Source organism: Bubalus bubalis, chromosome 13, assembly GCF_019923935.1.
Source record: "Bubalus bubalis isolate 160015118507 breed Murrah chromosome 13, NDDB_SH_1, whole genome shotgun sequence".
Lineage (NCBI taxonomy): Eukaryota > Metazoa > Chordata > Mammalia > Artiodactyla > Bovidae > Bubalus > Bubalus bubalis.
In genome coordinates this window covers 2,906,164-2,923,193 of record NC_059169.1, presented here as the reverse complement: position 1 = coordinate 2,923,193, position 17,030 = coordinate 2,906,164, and the positions used below count along the sequence as shown (strand labels likewise).

General features: G+C 46.6%; 1 protein-coding gene across 2 annotated transcripts in view; it reads left to right on the top strand.

Moving 5' to 3' along the window:
* MYO16 (myosin XVI) overlaps positions 1-17,030 on the top strand; it is a 517,517-nt gene that overhangs the window by 438,175 nt on the left and 62,312 nt on the right. For both annotated transcript variants that reach the window (XM_044927086.2, XM_044927087.2), the window contains exons 29-31: positions 1,478-1,574; positions 6,437-6,683; positions 10,335-10,606. In XM_044927086.2, the coding sequence (XP_044783021.2) occupies positions 1,478-1,574; positions 6,437-6,683; positions 10,335-10,606 (616 nt within the window). The remainder of the gene's footprint in view (positions 1-1,477; positions 1,575-6,436; positions 6,684-10,334; positions 10,607-17,030) is intronic.

The following is a 17,030-nucleotide window of genomic DNA, read 5'->3' as shown; positions in this document are numbered from 1 at the left end:
TCCTGCCCTCAATCATTTCCAGCATTAGGGTCTTTTCTAACAGGTTGGCTCTTCACATCAGGTAGCCAAAGTATTGGAACTTCAGCTTCAGCATCAGTACTTCCAAGGAATATTCCAGGTTGATTTCCATTAGGATTGACTGGTTTGATCTCTGGAAAGTGACAAAGTATGTCTGGGAGTCAACTCAGCTTCCATGTGAAAAGCTTCATAACATCACCTCGGGCTCTGCAGTCTGATAACCAGTCTGACCTGTCAGCCTCTCTGATGCCTAATGGTGTTTAGACCTGTGCCAGCCTCGTGTCCCTGTGAGGTTGGCCACAGGCTTCAAGGGTCAGCATGTCAGTGCTCACAGCCCATGCTTGGGAGCACGTGTTCCATGGTGCTTGTCTCCAGCGCTAAGGAGATGACCATGAACAGTATCACAAGGTCTGCCTGGGCCATATTTTTTCTTATCTAACAGGACATCACCTCTGAGCGTCCACAGCCCCTTCATCTTAGTATTTCCCAGGCTCTTCTGCACTGATTCACTTCTGCTTCCCTGAAGAGACTGTGAGCATTTCCATTGTGAAGGACAGTCCTCACACCTACCCCAGTCCTGTGAATTCTGAGAAAATAAGCACAACACACCGGAAAATTATCGTGAAAATGCACGGCTGTGGCTTATTGTTATGTGTTTTTAAGAACATTCTTTGGCAGCTGTCTTCATCAATAGTGGAACATTTGGGCCAACTTGTATACCACCAGAGCTTTCAGTAGAAGCTGATTCGGTAACACGCCTAAACTCCGTTTTTCAAACCCTAGATAAGGATGCTCATGGTATGGCTACTGTTCAGGCAGACCTCGAGAAGCTTGTTGCTCAGAGACGACTGTGTGGAGACACTTTACTTTTGTGCTGCACTTCTGCAGTTGCCGTTGCGTAAACACTTGGTTTATAATAATATATGGAGTAGTAGGAAAAAAACATTGACATGAAACAGTTCCATGTGTCAGCTTTAAGTAGGTTTTGTTTATGGTCTTTTTGTTTGTTCGTTTTTCTCCCTTTTCACAGAATTGCCCTCCTTACTGTGAGCTGAGGAAAGAAAAGGATTGAAAAAGAGGAAAGATAAGAGTTTAGCTCTGGAACTTGGGAATTCATTCATGGGAATGGTTGTATCTTCCCATAAAGAGTCAAGACCAGTGTTTTTCTTTCGACTGCCTGGTGCAGCCACCCCAACTGTAGTGGATGGGTATTTGCAAACATTAGTGACACTGTTTACATACAGCAAACATACTTATTAGGGCAAAAGCTTTGAGATTTTGATTAAGTGGAAAAATGTTTAAAAAAAATAGAAGAGGTACTGGAATTACTTTTGTTAGCTTTGCTCCTGCTAATCCTTTTCTGAAAAAAAAAAAAAAAAAATCTCTTGCCTGAATATTTTCCCATTGTTATTTTGGCATCTTCCTGCTGCTAAATGTCTCCCTGCTGTTTGCGTTTTAGATTGGAGTTCGGAAAGTGTTCCTGAAATACTGGCACGCCAGCCAGCTGAACGATCTGTGCCGCCAGCTGCAGAGAAAAATTATCACCTGCCAAAAAGGTAACAGTCACACATCTCACAGTCACACTGCAGTCACAGTTCTGAACTTTGCTGAACTGTGAAATACAAACCATTGAGTGAACCCCCACGTTTAAATCTTTGGGGGACCTACGTTAGTGAGGACCCTGCCATGGCCCTACGTCTGTCCATCCCATGGCACCACCTTTGGGCAAATAAATAGGTTTCTGGAGTTCAGAAAGCACTGTGGCTAAGTTGGCTGTTTACCTGTTTCTAGATCAGAGTGTGCTTTATTCCATGGTCATTCCATCTGCAGTTCTGTGCCTCATTGTCACCTAAGCCATCATTTGGAAGAGGGGATATGCGTATCTTTTAATGGATGCATCCCTCACCTTGAAAATGAGCTTCCCTGTTGGCTCAGTGGGTAAAGAATGCGCCTGTAATGCAGGAGACACAGGAGACAAGGGTTTGATCCCTGGGTTTGGGAAGATCCCTTGGAGGAGGAAATGGCAATATTCTGCCTGGAAAATCCCATGGACAGAGGAGCCTGGTAGGCTACAGTCCATGGGGTCGGAAAGAGTCAGACACGACTGAAGTGACTAATCACGCACACATGCACACCTTGAAAATAACCAGTTTGTTGATCCTGCAAGAAACACAGGACAAGAAGAGGGAGCCTCCAAGCCTGCGGTGAGGGAAAAAGCCCCATGTGACACTTGGGTGCAGCTCTGCATTCAGATTCCTGGGCTACTCCTGCAGTCAGCCTCTGGCAGCCACTCCTCCAAACCCCAGACCACATGGCAGGCTCTCTGCCTGGTCCCCTGAGGTCACTTTGACCAGCCTGGTGATCGGGGTGGTGGGAGGAGCCTCCGGGGAGGAAAGGGCCAACTCCCAGCTATGTGCACTCCTTGCTTCTGTCTGGGTTAGGCTGGTCTGGCCTCCTTTGCGGACTTCCCTGGTGGCTCAGATGTTAAAGAATCTGCCTGCAGTGCAGGAGACGCAGATTCGATTCCTGGGTGGGGAAGATCCCCTGGAGAAGGAAGCAGCAACTCATTCCAGTATTCTTGCCTGGAGAATCCCATGGACAGAGGAGCCTGGTCAGCTACAGTTTATGGGGTTGTAAAGAGTCGAACATGACTGAGTGACTAAGCACACATATAGCCTACGTACACAGTGTAGGGAAAGGCTGGGCTCACGGGTCCGCTCTTGACCACCACCCTTGCAGTTCCTGTTTGTGTGGTCAGACCTGGCATCCCCTGGGAGCTGGTGAGAAATGCAGAGTCTCAGGCCCCGCCTGCCCCAGACCCCCTGAATCTGAATGTGTATTTGTAGCCTCGGGCTGGAGGTGGGACTGAGTATGCTAGCCCCTGGGCTGTGGAGTCACCCCCTTGTTATACACATCACTCTTGCAGGGCTTCCCTGGTAGCTCAGATGATAAAGAGTTTGCTCGCAATGTGGGAAACCTGGGTTCGATCGCTGGGTTGGGAAGATCCCCTGAAGGAGGAAATGGCAACCCACTCCAGTATTCTTGCCTGGGAAATCCCATGGGTGGAGGAACCTGGCAGGCTACAGCCCATGGAGTCTCAAAGAGTCGTATACGACTGAGCAACTAGCATGCACATTCTCCTGGAACGTATAATTAGAGGACTGTGCACTCTGCCCTCCAGCAGGGGTGCCCACTAGAAGTGCCTCCTCGGGTTGGTTACCAGAGTTAAGTCTCTGAGCCCTGCAGAGCTGAAACAAGAAATGAGCAGAACCGTGGTTCTTTCCTTAGCTCTAATGATAAAAATCGAGAATGGGTTTTTAAAAATGGCACCAAGATAAAAACCATAATTTTCTATTGCATAAATGAAATAATGGCTGTAAAAGCATTTTTTTTAATTGACAGGCTCTTCAATGCAAAGTATTTACTTATTGATTTTTATTTTTACATCTCTTGGAACCATAGCTTCGGTCCTTTTTGCACATGTGAAATTCACTCAGAAGTTATAGCATCTGGAGTCATTTCCAGTTTTTCAAGAGTTCTCAGGTTTTCCTTGTAAATATTAGGTGGAAGAAAGCTGTAACTTTCTTAAGTTTAATCATTTCAATTACAGATTATTCCCAACAGAAGTTTTCCTCTGACTGTATACCTTCATTTTACCCTGCATGGAATTGTCAGAAAGAGACAATCAATTACCTATTTGTGGCAGATTTAGTTCATTAGTTGTCTCATAGTAAAGATGCCACATTTTAGCAACTCCTGTAACAATTAAAAAAATTTTTTTTGACGATCACTGGCGTGAAGTGCAGGAAAACAGAGTCTGAACAGCAGACAGTGGATTCCCAGGTGAACACAAATCCAATGAATTGTCCTTCTGTAGTCGGAGGTCAGAAGTCTGGCTTGTCCACATTAACCATCTCTTTATTCTGAGAGATTAAACATCTTGAATATACCCTCCCCTTCAGCTACCAAAAAGTCACAGTCTCTCTTTTTCAAATGAGCGAGTCAACTGGCCAGTTTGAGGCTTTCTGCTTCTCTCTCTCCCTGTGCCTGTCACATGGTTAATATTTCTGCGTTTTATTCTGCATTTTATATTCCTGAAGTCTGATTGTACCTTTCACTGTTTAATCTTTTTCTCTTTTAGATTAGTTCAGCATGACTGTTTCTACAGTTAACTTAATACAACTGCATTTCAAAGTAACTAAACATTTAGTATTGCCGTCTGAGAAAAAAGAGCCCTTGAGCATTTTAGACATCTGTGTATTTTTTGCCTCTAAAGCCATAATTGTAGAAAGTTGTGTTCACCTTCCCACCCTTTAAAATTTTTTTAAATTTATTTTTATTAACCAAAAACATTTTGTATTGTGATATAGCTGATTAACAATTTGAACAGAGTCAAGGTATCTCAGTAAATATCCTAGACATATGTAGATACCTACACATTTGTCCTCCCATAGCCAGGAAATATTTTAAAACACTTAATGTTTTGCAGGGTAATTTCCTCCCTACAGAGGAGAATAAAGTGTCTTTATAGCACATTTGGAGAAGGGAATGGCAACCCACTCCAGTATTCTTGCCTGAAGAATCCCAGGGACGGGGGAGCCTGTGGGCTGCCATCTATGGGGTCGCACAGAGTCAGACACGACTGAAGTGACTTAGCAGCAGCAGCAGCAGCATAGCACATTTGGAGAAGGGAATGGCAACCCACTCCAGTATTCTTGCCTGAAGAATCCCATGGACAGAGGAGCCTGGTGGGTTGCAGTCCATGGGAATTGTAAAGAGTCGGACATGACTGAGCGACTGAGCACATACCCACATTAATTTTCCCTACAATTATAGCTCTTCCTATAATCCAAACAACTCCTTCTAGTCTTAGAAACTTAGACTGGGAAGAGACACATCTGGGCATCTAATTGGAAACCGCTCCCCCCCCACCCCCCACACCTGTCAGAGCCTCCCTGAGCAGGGCCCATCCTGTTTCTTGAACTTGCCCAGGGACTGGGAACTGACCCTCTTTCCCATGACATGCCTGATCCATTTGCCAGCTTTGCTCATTGTTGGGAATTTCTTCCTCATATTGATCCCAAACGCACTTCCTTATACCTTCCCTGTTGTGACCCGATCTGGAGAGCTACAGAGCATGTCTCCAGGGCTGCATGATGGAGTTTGGCCTCGTAAGAGCAGAGGTTCAAACCCTGGCCTCTACTGTTGGTTGGCCATGTCTCCTTGGAGGAATTTTCTTAACCTCAGTAAGCTTCTGTTTCTTTGGGTACAAAATGAAGATTTGTTGTTGTTGAGTTGCTAAGGCGTGTCAGATTCTTTGCAACCTCATGGACTGTAGCCCGCCAGGCTCCTCCACCCATTGGATTTCCTAGGCAAGAATACTGGAGTGGGTTGCCATTTCCTTCTCCGGAGAAACTTCCCAACCCGGGGATCAAACCCGTGTTTCTTGTATCTCCTGTTTTGGGAGGAAGATTCTTTACCACTAGTGCCACCTGGAAGCCCGCAGGTTGAAGGGGTGGGTACATCAGTGATCGTTGAGTTTGGGCCTTGAAAGATGGGATGGGATCCTGGCATGTGGCAGTGCCTTTGAACAGCGGGCATGATTCTTCTTTGCAAGTCTTACATTTGTTATTGACATATTAGTGATTTCAAAGTGTGTTCACCCACCTGTTTTCCCCCGATTCTTGCATGTTTTTCTAGCCCTGCTTCCCCAGAAAGCAGAAGGATGCCCCATATTTCTACACAATCTCTTCCCAGAGCCTTAAATGCAGAGCTGGTTTTTCTACGACTTAAATCCCAGTCCTGTGAACAGTATGTGCATGACATTCTCAGAGACTACTTCCAGGGGCCTCAGAGGTTTCTGTTAGAATCTGATATACTGCAGTTGGTGCCTTGGGACACACCCAGAATTCTCTGGGGTTTGGACTTCCTTCCATCAATGTCCAGACTGTGTTACCATAGAAGGAGGGAGCTTTGTCAGGATATTACCTGCCTGGTCAGGGTAAGGGTTTTTACCTCCATTGCTGTCATTCCTAAAAGTGTGGGTATCTTTTTTAAGACAACATTAGAATGTTTTAGTAAAGTCCTAGACTGGGTGAAGAATATTTTATTTTAGAGCTGTTCAGACATGATGTCTTCCCTGGTGGCTCAGTCGGTAAAAATTCTGCCTGGAATGTGGGAGACCTGGGTTTGATCCCTGGGTCAGGAAGATCCCTTGGAGAAGGCAATGGCAACTGCATTCCAATATTCTTGCCTGGAGAATCCCATGGACAGAGGAGCCTGGCGGGCTGCAGTCCATGGGGTCACAAAGAGTTGGACACGACTGAGCAGCTAACACTTATTCTTTAGACATGATGTATCTGTGGCTTGTTGGTGTACGTCTGGATTTCTGACCCACCGTTGTGTTCTTTCACTGAAGTGGTCAGAGGATTTTTAGCCCGCCAGCACTTGCATCAGAAAAGGAGCATACGGCAGCAGGAGGTCACATCCATCAACAGCTTCCTACAGGTCACAGAGGACCTGGGGCTGAAGACCTATGACGCCCTGGTTGTTCAGAACGCCTCGGACATTGCCCGCGAGAATGACCGGCTTCGGAACGAGATGAACGCTGCTTTCCACAAAGAGAAGTTGGAGGCCAGGGGCAAGCAGGAGGAAAGCTCCAAAAGGTAAAGGCGGGCGGTGTCCAGCTTCCGTCACCCATGTGGTTCATCGGGGTGGGGGGGCAGGAAAATGCCCACAGTGCTTTTCAAAATAAGTTTTTTTTATATGGCCCATTTTTAGAGTCCTCATTGAGTTTGTTGCAATATTGCTTCTGTTTCATATTTCGGTATTTTGGCCACGAAGCCCGTGGGATTTCAGCTCCCTCACCAGGGACCAGACCCACACCTCGTGGCTTTGGAAGGCAAAGTCTTAACCACCGGACCCCAAGGAAGTCCCAGCGCTGATAGCTCTTAATGTGAAGTTCAATCACACATGACCATAGGGAGAAGAACACTCATATATGCATGCCCGCTGTGTAAAGTGAAACCTCCTGACATCTGAAAGGATACATTGCCTGGGCGTCCCTTCTAGAAAACGGATGCTCTGTGTGTTAGTTCAGGCCACGTGAAATAATTGCTACACTAATGCCTGTATCATTTGCCACCTCAAGCACCAAGATTTTTGTTTTTAATTTTTTATTTCGTCTTGATCAGCCGTGCTGGGTCTCTGTTGTCGCACTGGTTTTCTCTGGTCTCCGTGAGCAGGCATCAGGAGCTACACTCGAGGTGCAGTGAGTGCGCGTCTCATCGTGGCGGATTCTCTTGTTGGGAAGCACAGGATCTAGGGCTCCGGCTCAGTACTTGTGGAGCCCAGGCCATGTTGTCTCACAGCATGTGAGATAATCTGGGACTGGGGACCGAACCTGTGCCCTCTGCATTGGCAGATGAACTCTTTACCACTGGGCCACCAGGGAAGTTCCTCACCAACCGAGTTTTAAGTCATCTAATATTTCCACCTTAGCAAAAACGTATAGCTGGGATCTCGACATCTTTACGCAAGTGTCACATATATAAATAAGGCTGACTTACAGGAACATCTGAAAATTTGACCCCCAAAATGGAGAAGCCGCTCTAAAAACACAAAAGCAGTGAACTTGGTCGGTGGTGGCCTGTGTTGTATTTCCCTTAGGAAGCTCTCTCATCTTCTTTGCCAATAAGGAAAGCTTCAGGGAAAGCTTTTAGAGTTCACGGTGGATGCTGAGCTTGAAATAAACAAGTGAAGAAATCCAGGTCCTTCTCCACGTCACCACTCTTGTCTCCCTGTGACAAATGAAGATACTCATGCCCGATAGCCCTCCCTGGTCCTTTCCATCCTAATTTGCTGTCAGGAAGATTGTTTTTCCCCAGACTTTTAACTTTTTATTTTGTATTTGGGGCATAGTGGATTATCAGTGTATGGTAGTTTCAGGGGAACAGCATGAAGAGACTCGGCCATCCCATACATGTATCCATTCTCCCCAGCCCCTCCCATCCTACACATGTATCCATTCTCCCCAGCCCCTCCCTTCCCATATATGTATCCATTCTCCCCAGCCCCTCCCATCCTACACATGTATCCATTCTCCCCAGCCCCTCCCATCCTATACATGTATCCATTCTCCCCAGCCCCTCCCATCCTACACATGTATCCATTCTCCCCAGCCCCTCCCATCCTACACATGTATCCATTCTCCCCAGCCCCTCCCATCCTATACATGTATCCTTTCTCCCCAGCCCCTCCCATCCTATACATGTATCCATTCTCCCCAGCCCCTCCCATCCTATACATGTATCCTTTCTCCCCAGCCCCTCCCATCCTATACATGTATCCATTCTCCCCAGCCCTCCCATCCTATACATGTATCCATTCTCCCCAGCCCCTCCCATCCTATACATGTATCCATTCTCCCCAGCCCCTCCCATCCTATACATGTATCCTTTCTCCCCAGCCCCTCCCATACTATACATGTATCCATTCTCCCCAGCCCCTCCCATCCCATACATGTATCCATTCTCCCCAGCCCCTCCCATCCTACATATGTATCCATTCTCCCCAGCCCCTCCCATCCTACACATGTATCCATTCTCCCCAGCCCCTCCCATCCTACACATGTATCCATTCTCCCCAGCCCCTCCCATCCTACACATGTATCCATTCTCCCCAGCCCCTCCCATCCTATACATGTATCCTTTCTCCCCAGCCCCTCCCATCCCATACATGTATCCATTCTCCCCAGCCCCTCCCATCCCATACATGTATCCATTCTCCCCAGCCCCTCCCATCCTACACATGTATCCATTCTCCCCAGCCCCTCCCATCCTACACATGTATCCATTCTCCCCAACCCCTCCCATCCTACACATGTATCCATTCTCCCCAGCCCCTCCCATCCTATACATGTATCCATTCTCCCCAGCCCCTCCCATCCTATACATGTATCCATTCTCCCCAGCCCCTCCCATCCTATACATGTATCCATTCTCCCCAGGCCCTCCCATCCAGGCTGCCAGGTGACACCAAGCTCCACGTGCTCTACAGTGGGTCCTTGTGCTCTCCACTTTGAATATAGCAGTGTGTACATGACCTTCCCAAAGTCTCAGGGAGGTACTTTCCCATAGGAACACAGCAATATCTGGTTGCTCCTCACTGCAGATGACCGCCCCCCTTGGCCTTGACTGTGATGTCAAATGATTTTTTATTAAAGTGGAAATGGTGGTGTGTCCCTCACTAATTAGCTTCAACTATCTCAGTGATTAAATGCTGAAAAAATTCCCTTTGTACGGAAAACTGTAATTAAACATTACAGGGAAAACAAATTATCCTCCGAGTGCCACACTTTCATCTTCAGCTCGTTCATTTCCTACATGGGCGTCTGATCTGCCTGGCAGTGGATCCCAGCCCTGTTGGTTCTCTGCCACACAAAGATATAATTATAAAAACAAATGCTCCGAGACTCCTTGTGAAATGAACGCATTGGCATCTCCCTCGCACACGATTACATTGACATGTGAAGCCAGAAGGAAATTTTTTTTAACCAGATAACTATTAATTTTATATGACTTCCAGAATAATATTTATTATTTTCTCTGCTGGAGCTAAACAGCCACCCCAATTTCTCAATTTCATCATGTATTCATTTGCCTGCTATAAAATTAAGTGAAGAAGCATTCGTCTATTTACTTATTGAATACCAGCAGTTCACTTGGCATTGGGCAACCAGATGGAGCCACAGAAGAAAAATAACAATTCTGCACATAATTAAATAATTGCTGATGGAATTTAAATGGCAAGGGAAAGAGAGAGAGACCGGGAAAATAAAAATCTTTGATCATTATAAGTATATACTCTTTTGCAAGGATGAACAGTGATGAACTCCCAGCAATTGATGCATCAGTAACTCTCTATTAAGATGAATTTCCCAGAAATTATCATTCAGATTGAAATTCTGGTTTTTTGATTTGCTTAATAATTGGAGTGTGAAAAATTGACTCAGCGAATGCCTGATGGCAAATGTGGTACTCCTTGAGACGTCTTGGGTTTGGGTGAGATGTTTTTCTGAAGTAATCATGATGAGGTTCGCACGTGCTTATCTGTCGGGAAGCGGGGCTGGAAGGATGGAGTGGCTGCCTCGAGAGGCCCTGGGTACCGCAGCGCCGCAGGCATCCTCCAGCCTCGCGGGAAGGCGGATTTACCCAAGAGCCGAGATGACGTGTACTTGATCCGCTTCACTGCTACCGTCTGAATGATGGCTCTGGGTCCCTCCGCTGGGGCTCTGCATGTTCATTCTCTCCCCACAGAGCTGAAGACAAGAGCGGACCCAGGCGTCTCCATTGTAGCTCCATCTCAGTCCCCGCGGCAGTGGACGGCCTGGCCCAGTCCCTGGCTGGTCCGCCCTCCAGGCCCCCTTCTCTGCACTCGGTGTTCAGCCTGGATGACGGCAGCGGCCTCCCGTCGCCACGGAAACAGCCTCCGCCCAAGCCAAAGAGGGACCCAGCCACGAGGCTGAGCGCCTCCTACGAGGCTGTGAGCGCCTGCCTATGGGCTGCAGCGAGGGACTCGGCGAATGAAGGTTAGCCCTGGGGAGGGAAGGGGCTGCCCCGCTGGGTCATGGATGCTTGACTTCCGGCCTTTGGGTGCCCCGTGCAGCACTGCCGCCCTGGTATATTTTTAATAGAATTAAATCCATCCTTGGCTTGCCAGGGGCCCCTTAATCATTAAAGATAAAGAATATTAATTCAAATCTCTAAGCCTCTTAGGGAAAAGCTACTTATATATCACTTTCCTTCACTCCTATCCCAACTTCCACATCCAATGAGGAGCCTCAAACAGAACAGTTCAGAAAGTCGGTCGCTAGTCCATGTAAACTTCTGCGAATTAGAAAGCTAAAGAGATTCATCCGGCTTCCCTGTTATCACAACCTAATTAAAAATTAAGCCTGCTTTATCTGCACAGAGTAACTGAACCAATTCACGCAGGGGAGAAACATGACTCGGCAGAACTCAATGAGTGAAATTTTGGAGACCAGACAACAAAAGTTTCTGCGTTGGTGGTCTAGACATATTTAGGCAAAACCACAGTTTATTCTCAAGTAAACTTATCATAGGTTAGTTCATGTGGCATTATTGCTTAATTACTAATTTTTAGAATTATGAAATGCAGAGGCAGTCCTTCTTTGCAGAATATTTTAACAACCTCACAGATTTTAGCTCTCACCCTTGGAATGTGAGGCCCCATTCTAGGCTCAGGAGGATGCACAATATATGAAACAAACCAAGATACCTTCCCTCCTGGGGCCTGCACTTTAGTGGGGGAGACAGATGGAAAACACAAGAGACAGATAAATACACAGAGTATTTTAGAAGACCACGGCTGCATAGGGAAATAGAGAAAGAGGTGGTGATGCCAGGTGAGATTCTAGATGAGATGGCTGCATAGGTTTCATTGGAAAATATTACATGAACAGAGGAGGGAACACAAATTCTTTGGTAAATAAATGAGCCAAAAATGCCAAAGCTCAGCAAAGCCGTAAGTTCATCTTTGACACCAAGGAGATGGGCAGACCATGGACCAGAAATCTGGTCTGTGAGATCTTTCACAGCAAGGACTTGACCCTAGTAATCTTCAAAGACGCTCTTCATCCGTTACTTTAGAAAGAATAGATCTTCAGGAGAATTTTTTTAAATTGCTGTTGTCATGTACGAGTCACGTTACAGTAATGCTTAGATGGAGATGAAGGAGAAATTCATTACTTTGGGAGAAGAGGACAAATGTGTGTCTTCAGCATCATGATAATAAGGGACATAGCAAAAACATGAGAGAAACCGTCTGGAGGAGAGCCTTCAGGTGGATTTAGATGTGAACATAAATAGAAAGAGAAGGCCTTCCAAAGGAACAAGCCCATCTCCTCTTCTTCCCAGTGTACAAGACAAACTAGGAGGGTCTTACAGTCTCTGCAAGTTGTAAATATGCTCCCTGAGAAGGCAGATCAGGTCCCACTTCACCAGTATTACTTGTAGATTTCTACAGTGGGTTATAGAGCAGATCACTGTGGTTGAAATAAAACTGGGGCCGGGGGGATATGTTAGGAAAGGAAGAATAGCATCTAAAAGGCTAAGCCTAATGAGATGGGAGGAGCTTCCCAGGGGCAAAGAACTGGCCTGCCAATGCAGGAAACATAAGAGATGCAGGTTCAATCCCTGGATCGGAAAGATCCTCTGGAGGAGGGCATGACAACCCATTCCAGTACTCTTGCCTGGAGAATCCCATGGACAGAGGAGCCTGGTAGGTTATGGTCCATTGGGTCACAAAGAGTCATAATATAACTGAAGCAACTTAGCACAGCACAGCACAATGGGATGGGAAAATGTAAAATACAGACTCAAGACAGCATCATAAATTAAAAAAAAATACTAAAGAAGATGGAAAATTTGCAATCTTGTATATAAGACGGAGCCCCAACCAAATTTGAACACCATCCATGAACTCTATTAATTTGTATAAACAGGCCTTGCAATAGCCTGTAAAGCCTAAACATGCTTTCTGTTTGTGTGTGCATGAGAAGTCTACCTGCCTTGGAATTGAGAATTTGGAGAAGTCAGGTGCCAATTGTCACACAGTTGGGAAAGGAGACAAAATATTGAGGCTACAGTTGAGAGTCTTTGCTATGTGCGGCAGAAAGCAAATGTCAATTTAAAAATGTTAGTCAAGAACCACAGGGGATAAAAATATACATAAAAGCAAATGACAGGAAAAAAAAAAAAAGATTAATGAAAGGAAGCAAGAAAGACCCCAGGTGTAAAACTCTTGAGATTCCTTCTACATGGAGAATCAGAAAGCTGCTAAATGCTGCCTGTTTAAAAAACATGCTGTGATATCATTAGATTTGCAAGACTTTTATATAAATTATAGGTTCTTAAAATATAATCTCAGCTCACAGGTGGTTCTGAGATGCTTTTGGTGTCTCCCCACTGCGGCCCACCCCGGGGGATCTCACACCGTAGAGGCAGGGCCAGTCCATAAATCTGCTGCTTCTTCACCATCCACATTAGTGCTTCTTCCTTAATCCTGAGGGCTTGACAGCCATCACATGTCTCCTGAGGCTCCAGGTGAATCCCTGCGTTCAGCAGTGTGTTTTAAGTGGGTCTTTACAGATGGGAAAATTAACCTGACTGATTGGGTAGAGCAGCTGTGCTGGCTGGCATCTGTCGCTCTAGGACTCGGGCTCACTCGCTCCGATCCGCAGGGTCTAGCACACCATCCGTCAGCAGTGGCCCTGGTCCTTTTCACGCCATCATCGCAGGAGCCGAAGGTGTCCAGAAAGTGCCCACTCACCACTAGTGGCTATTTCAGTTTAAAATAATTAAAAGTAAGCAAAGTCTAAAAGTTCAGTTTCTCAGTCATCAGTGCCAAGGACTCCAGAGCAGCTGGTGGGAAATTTCTTATCGTCACAAAAGCCGATCCGACAGCACTGATTTTTTTTAAACTGCAGTATGGTAGATTTACAATGCTCTGTTAGTTTCAGGTGTACAGCGAAGTGAATCAATTATACGTGTCCAACAGCCACTCTTTTTTAGCTTGTTTTCCCAAGACAGATCATTACAGAGTATTGAGTCGAGTTCCCAATACTAATACAGCAGACCTTTATCAGTTATCTCTTTATATACAGTGTGTGTGTCAGTTCCAATCTCCCAATTTATCCCTCCTTACCTCCTTGGTAATCATAAGTTTGTTGTCTCCTGTAATTCTGTAAATCTACTCCCATGTTATAGGTAAGTTCATTTGTACCCCTTTTTTTTCAGATTCCATATATAACTGTTATCATATGATATTTGTCTTTCTCTGTCTGACTTACTTCACTCAGTAGGGGAGAAGGCAATGGCACCCCACTCCAGTACTCTTGCCTGGAAAATCCCATGGACGGAGGAGCCTGGTGGGCTGCAGTCCATGGGGTCTCGAAAAGTCAGACACGACTGAGCAACTTCACTTTCCCTTTTCACTTTCATGCATTGGAGAAGGAAATGGCAGCCCACTCCAGTGTTCTTGCCTGGAGAATCCCAGGGACGGGGGAGCCTGGTGGGCTGCCGTCTATGGGGTCGCACAGAGTCGGACACGACTGAAGCGACTTAGCAGCAGCAGCAGCAGCAGCAGCGCTCAGTAGAACAATCTCCAGGTTCCTCCTTGTCATTGTATATGGCATTATAGACAGCACTGATTTTTTTTAACTTTTTATTTGTTTAAAGAGAACAAAAAATTTTTTATTTTTGTACATTTAAAAAATTTTCATGAACCTTCTAAACACTTTTGTTCAATTGAACACATACAACTCTTCGAAGTAAAGATGCTGGGGATTGTAGTGTTGTTTTGACAAGCATGCCTGCGTCTCTAGTCGTTCAGTGATATCCGACTTTTTGTGACCATTTGGACTGTATCCCATCAGGCTCCTCTGTCCATGGGGTTCTCCAGGCAAGACTACTGGAGTGGGTTGCCATGCCTTCTTCCAGGGGATATTCCCAACCTAGGGATCGAACCTACAACTTCTGTGTCTCCCGCATCGCAGGCAGATTCTTTATGTGCTGAACCATGAGGGGACTTTAACTCAGAGAAAGTGAAAGTGTGAGTCACTCAGTCATGTCCAACTCTTTGCAACCCCATGGACTGTAGCTCTCCAGGATTGTCCATGGAATTCTCCAGGCCAGAATACTGGAGTGGGTTGGCATGCCCTCCTCCAGGGAATCGTCCCGACCCAAGGATCAAACCCAGGTCTCCTGCATTGCAGGCAGATTCTTTACCATCTGAGCCACCAGGGAAGCCCCTAACTCAGAGCATCTATGCTAATTTACCCAAAGTACCCAAAGGCTTTTAGTGGCGCTAGAGTAAATTAGCACTAATTTCAAATTCATGGTTTTACCACAAGGGGAATACTGAGTTTTCTCCACCAAGAACTGTATCACACCATTATCTGTCTTCTGCAAAAGATAGGAAGGAAATTTGATCACTGCTTGAAATGTTGGGTGAACACCATTCATAAGAACAAGACCACAAATCAACTTCAAGATCTTTTCTTTTATGAAATAAAGCTGCTGAAGAACTCAGAAGGCTGTAGAGTGAAAAGAGATGCGACCGGAGAGTGAAGGTCAAAAATTGTAGAGACGCCAGTAGTTAGGTCACCCTGAAGTAGATTCCTTTATGCCCAGTCCTGTTCTTCGTAACGTGCCTTTCCTAGAGGTTTTCATCCAGTAAACGTGGTCATCTGGCCAGGGCTTTTTTTTTTTTTTTTTCTCACTATCTTTGTGCCTGAAAAGCTGGAAACAATTTTATGAGCCAGTAAATTTTAACATGTGTTTGCAAACTATTAACAAGCGAGAGCCAACTATTTGAAAGTACGATTTTTAGAAGTCTAGGATTGTTCTTTGCAAAGAGAGACCAGGAAGGGAAGAACAGGCGGTGACTTCACTTTTTCTTTGCTGAGAAGCTCCCAGCGGAGAGCTTTTCCTGAGGAGCTGAGTTTCTAAACCCAGCGAGCGGACGTTCCCACCAACACGGTGACCACCGGATGGTGAAGCAGCGGCACAGGACAGGTTTTGTTGGGCAGCTCTCGGCATCGGCATCTGAGCCTGATCATTTTATTACTGTCTCAGGGTCTGGGCTCATCTGCATGAGGGGCTGTCATTCAGGGTCCTCCATGAAGCCACAGGAGGGAACTGCAGTCACCTGGAAGCCGGTGACTTGCACCTCCGGGGGCCCCCAAATGTCTAAGGGCTGGGACTGCTTGGCCGTCTCTGTGTCTCGGGGTCTCTCCACCTGGTTTGTGCAGCATGACAGCTGCAGGGCGGCTGGGCTTCTCACACGGAGAGTCAGCGTGTCCAAGGCACATGATCCAGGAAAGAGAGTGCCCAGTGGTCAGTATATTCCCTTTGATGAGCCTGCCTTGGAAGTTACACAGCAGCACTTCCACCACTTCCATCCACCAGGCAGTCCCAAAGGCACACCCAGGTTTAGGAAAGATGAAGTAGATTCTGGTGCTTCCCCGGTGGCTCCAAGGTATAAAGAATCCACCTGCACTATAGCAGACTTGGAGGAGACGCGGGTTCGACCCCTGGGCCGGGAAGACCCCCTGGAAGAGGAAATGGCAACCCACTCCAGTATTCTCGCGTGGAGAATCCTATGGGCAGAGGACTTGGTGGTCCACAGTCCATGGGGTCACAAGAGTTGAACACGACTGAGCACACACATGGGCCAAACAGATTCTACCTCCTGATGGGACTGGGAACTCGACTGTGGCCAAGCTTTGGGAAATTCAGACTGCCTCTGACTGTGGACAAAACAGCTCACATCACTCCCACATGGAAGATGCACTCATGTCTGGGTGCATGCTCAGTCACTCAGTCGTGGCCGACTCTGCAATCCCATGGACGGTAGCCCACCCAGCAACTCTGTCCGTGGGATTCTCCAGGCAAGCATATTGGAGTGGGTTGCCATTTCTTTCTCCAGGGAAGATGCACTCAGTTCAGTTCAGTCGCTCAGTCGTGTCCAACTCTTTGCGACCCCATGAACCGCAACACGCCAAGCCTCCCTGTCCATCACCAACTCCTGGAGTTCACCCAAACTCATGTCCATTGAGTCAGTGATGCCATCCAACCATCTCATCCTCTGTCATCCCCTTCTCCTCCTGCCTTCAATCTTTCCCAGCATCAGGGTCTTTTCCAATGAGTCAGCTCTTCACATCAGGTGGCCAAAGTATTGGAGCTTCAGCTTCAAAGATGCACTCACCCCTTCCCTGAACTCCCCAAAGCCTCACCCCACTACCAAGCTCAAGTCCCAGTTCCAGATCCTACCATGTAAATCCAGTCCACGTATCCCAGCTGCTCAGACCAGGCTCCTTAGGTGGGCAGCTCGTCTAGGACTGTCCTTAACGATTGAAGGCAGTTACCTGTTCTCCTCACAACTAGCATGTTGCTTGTAGCTTGGTTAGGATTTAGTCTTGGTGCCTAGAA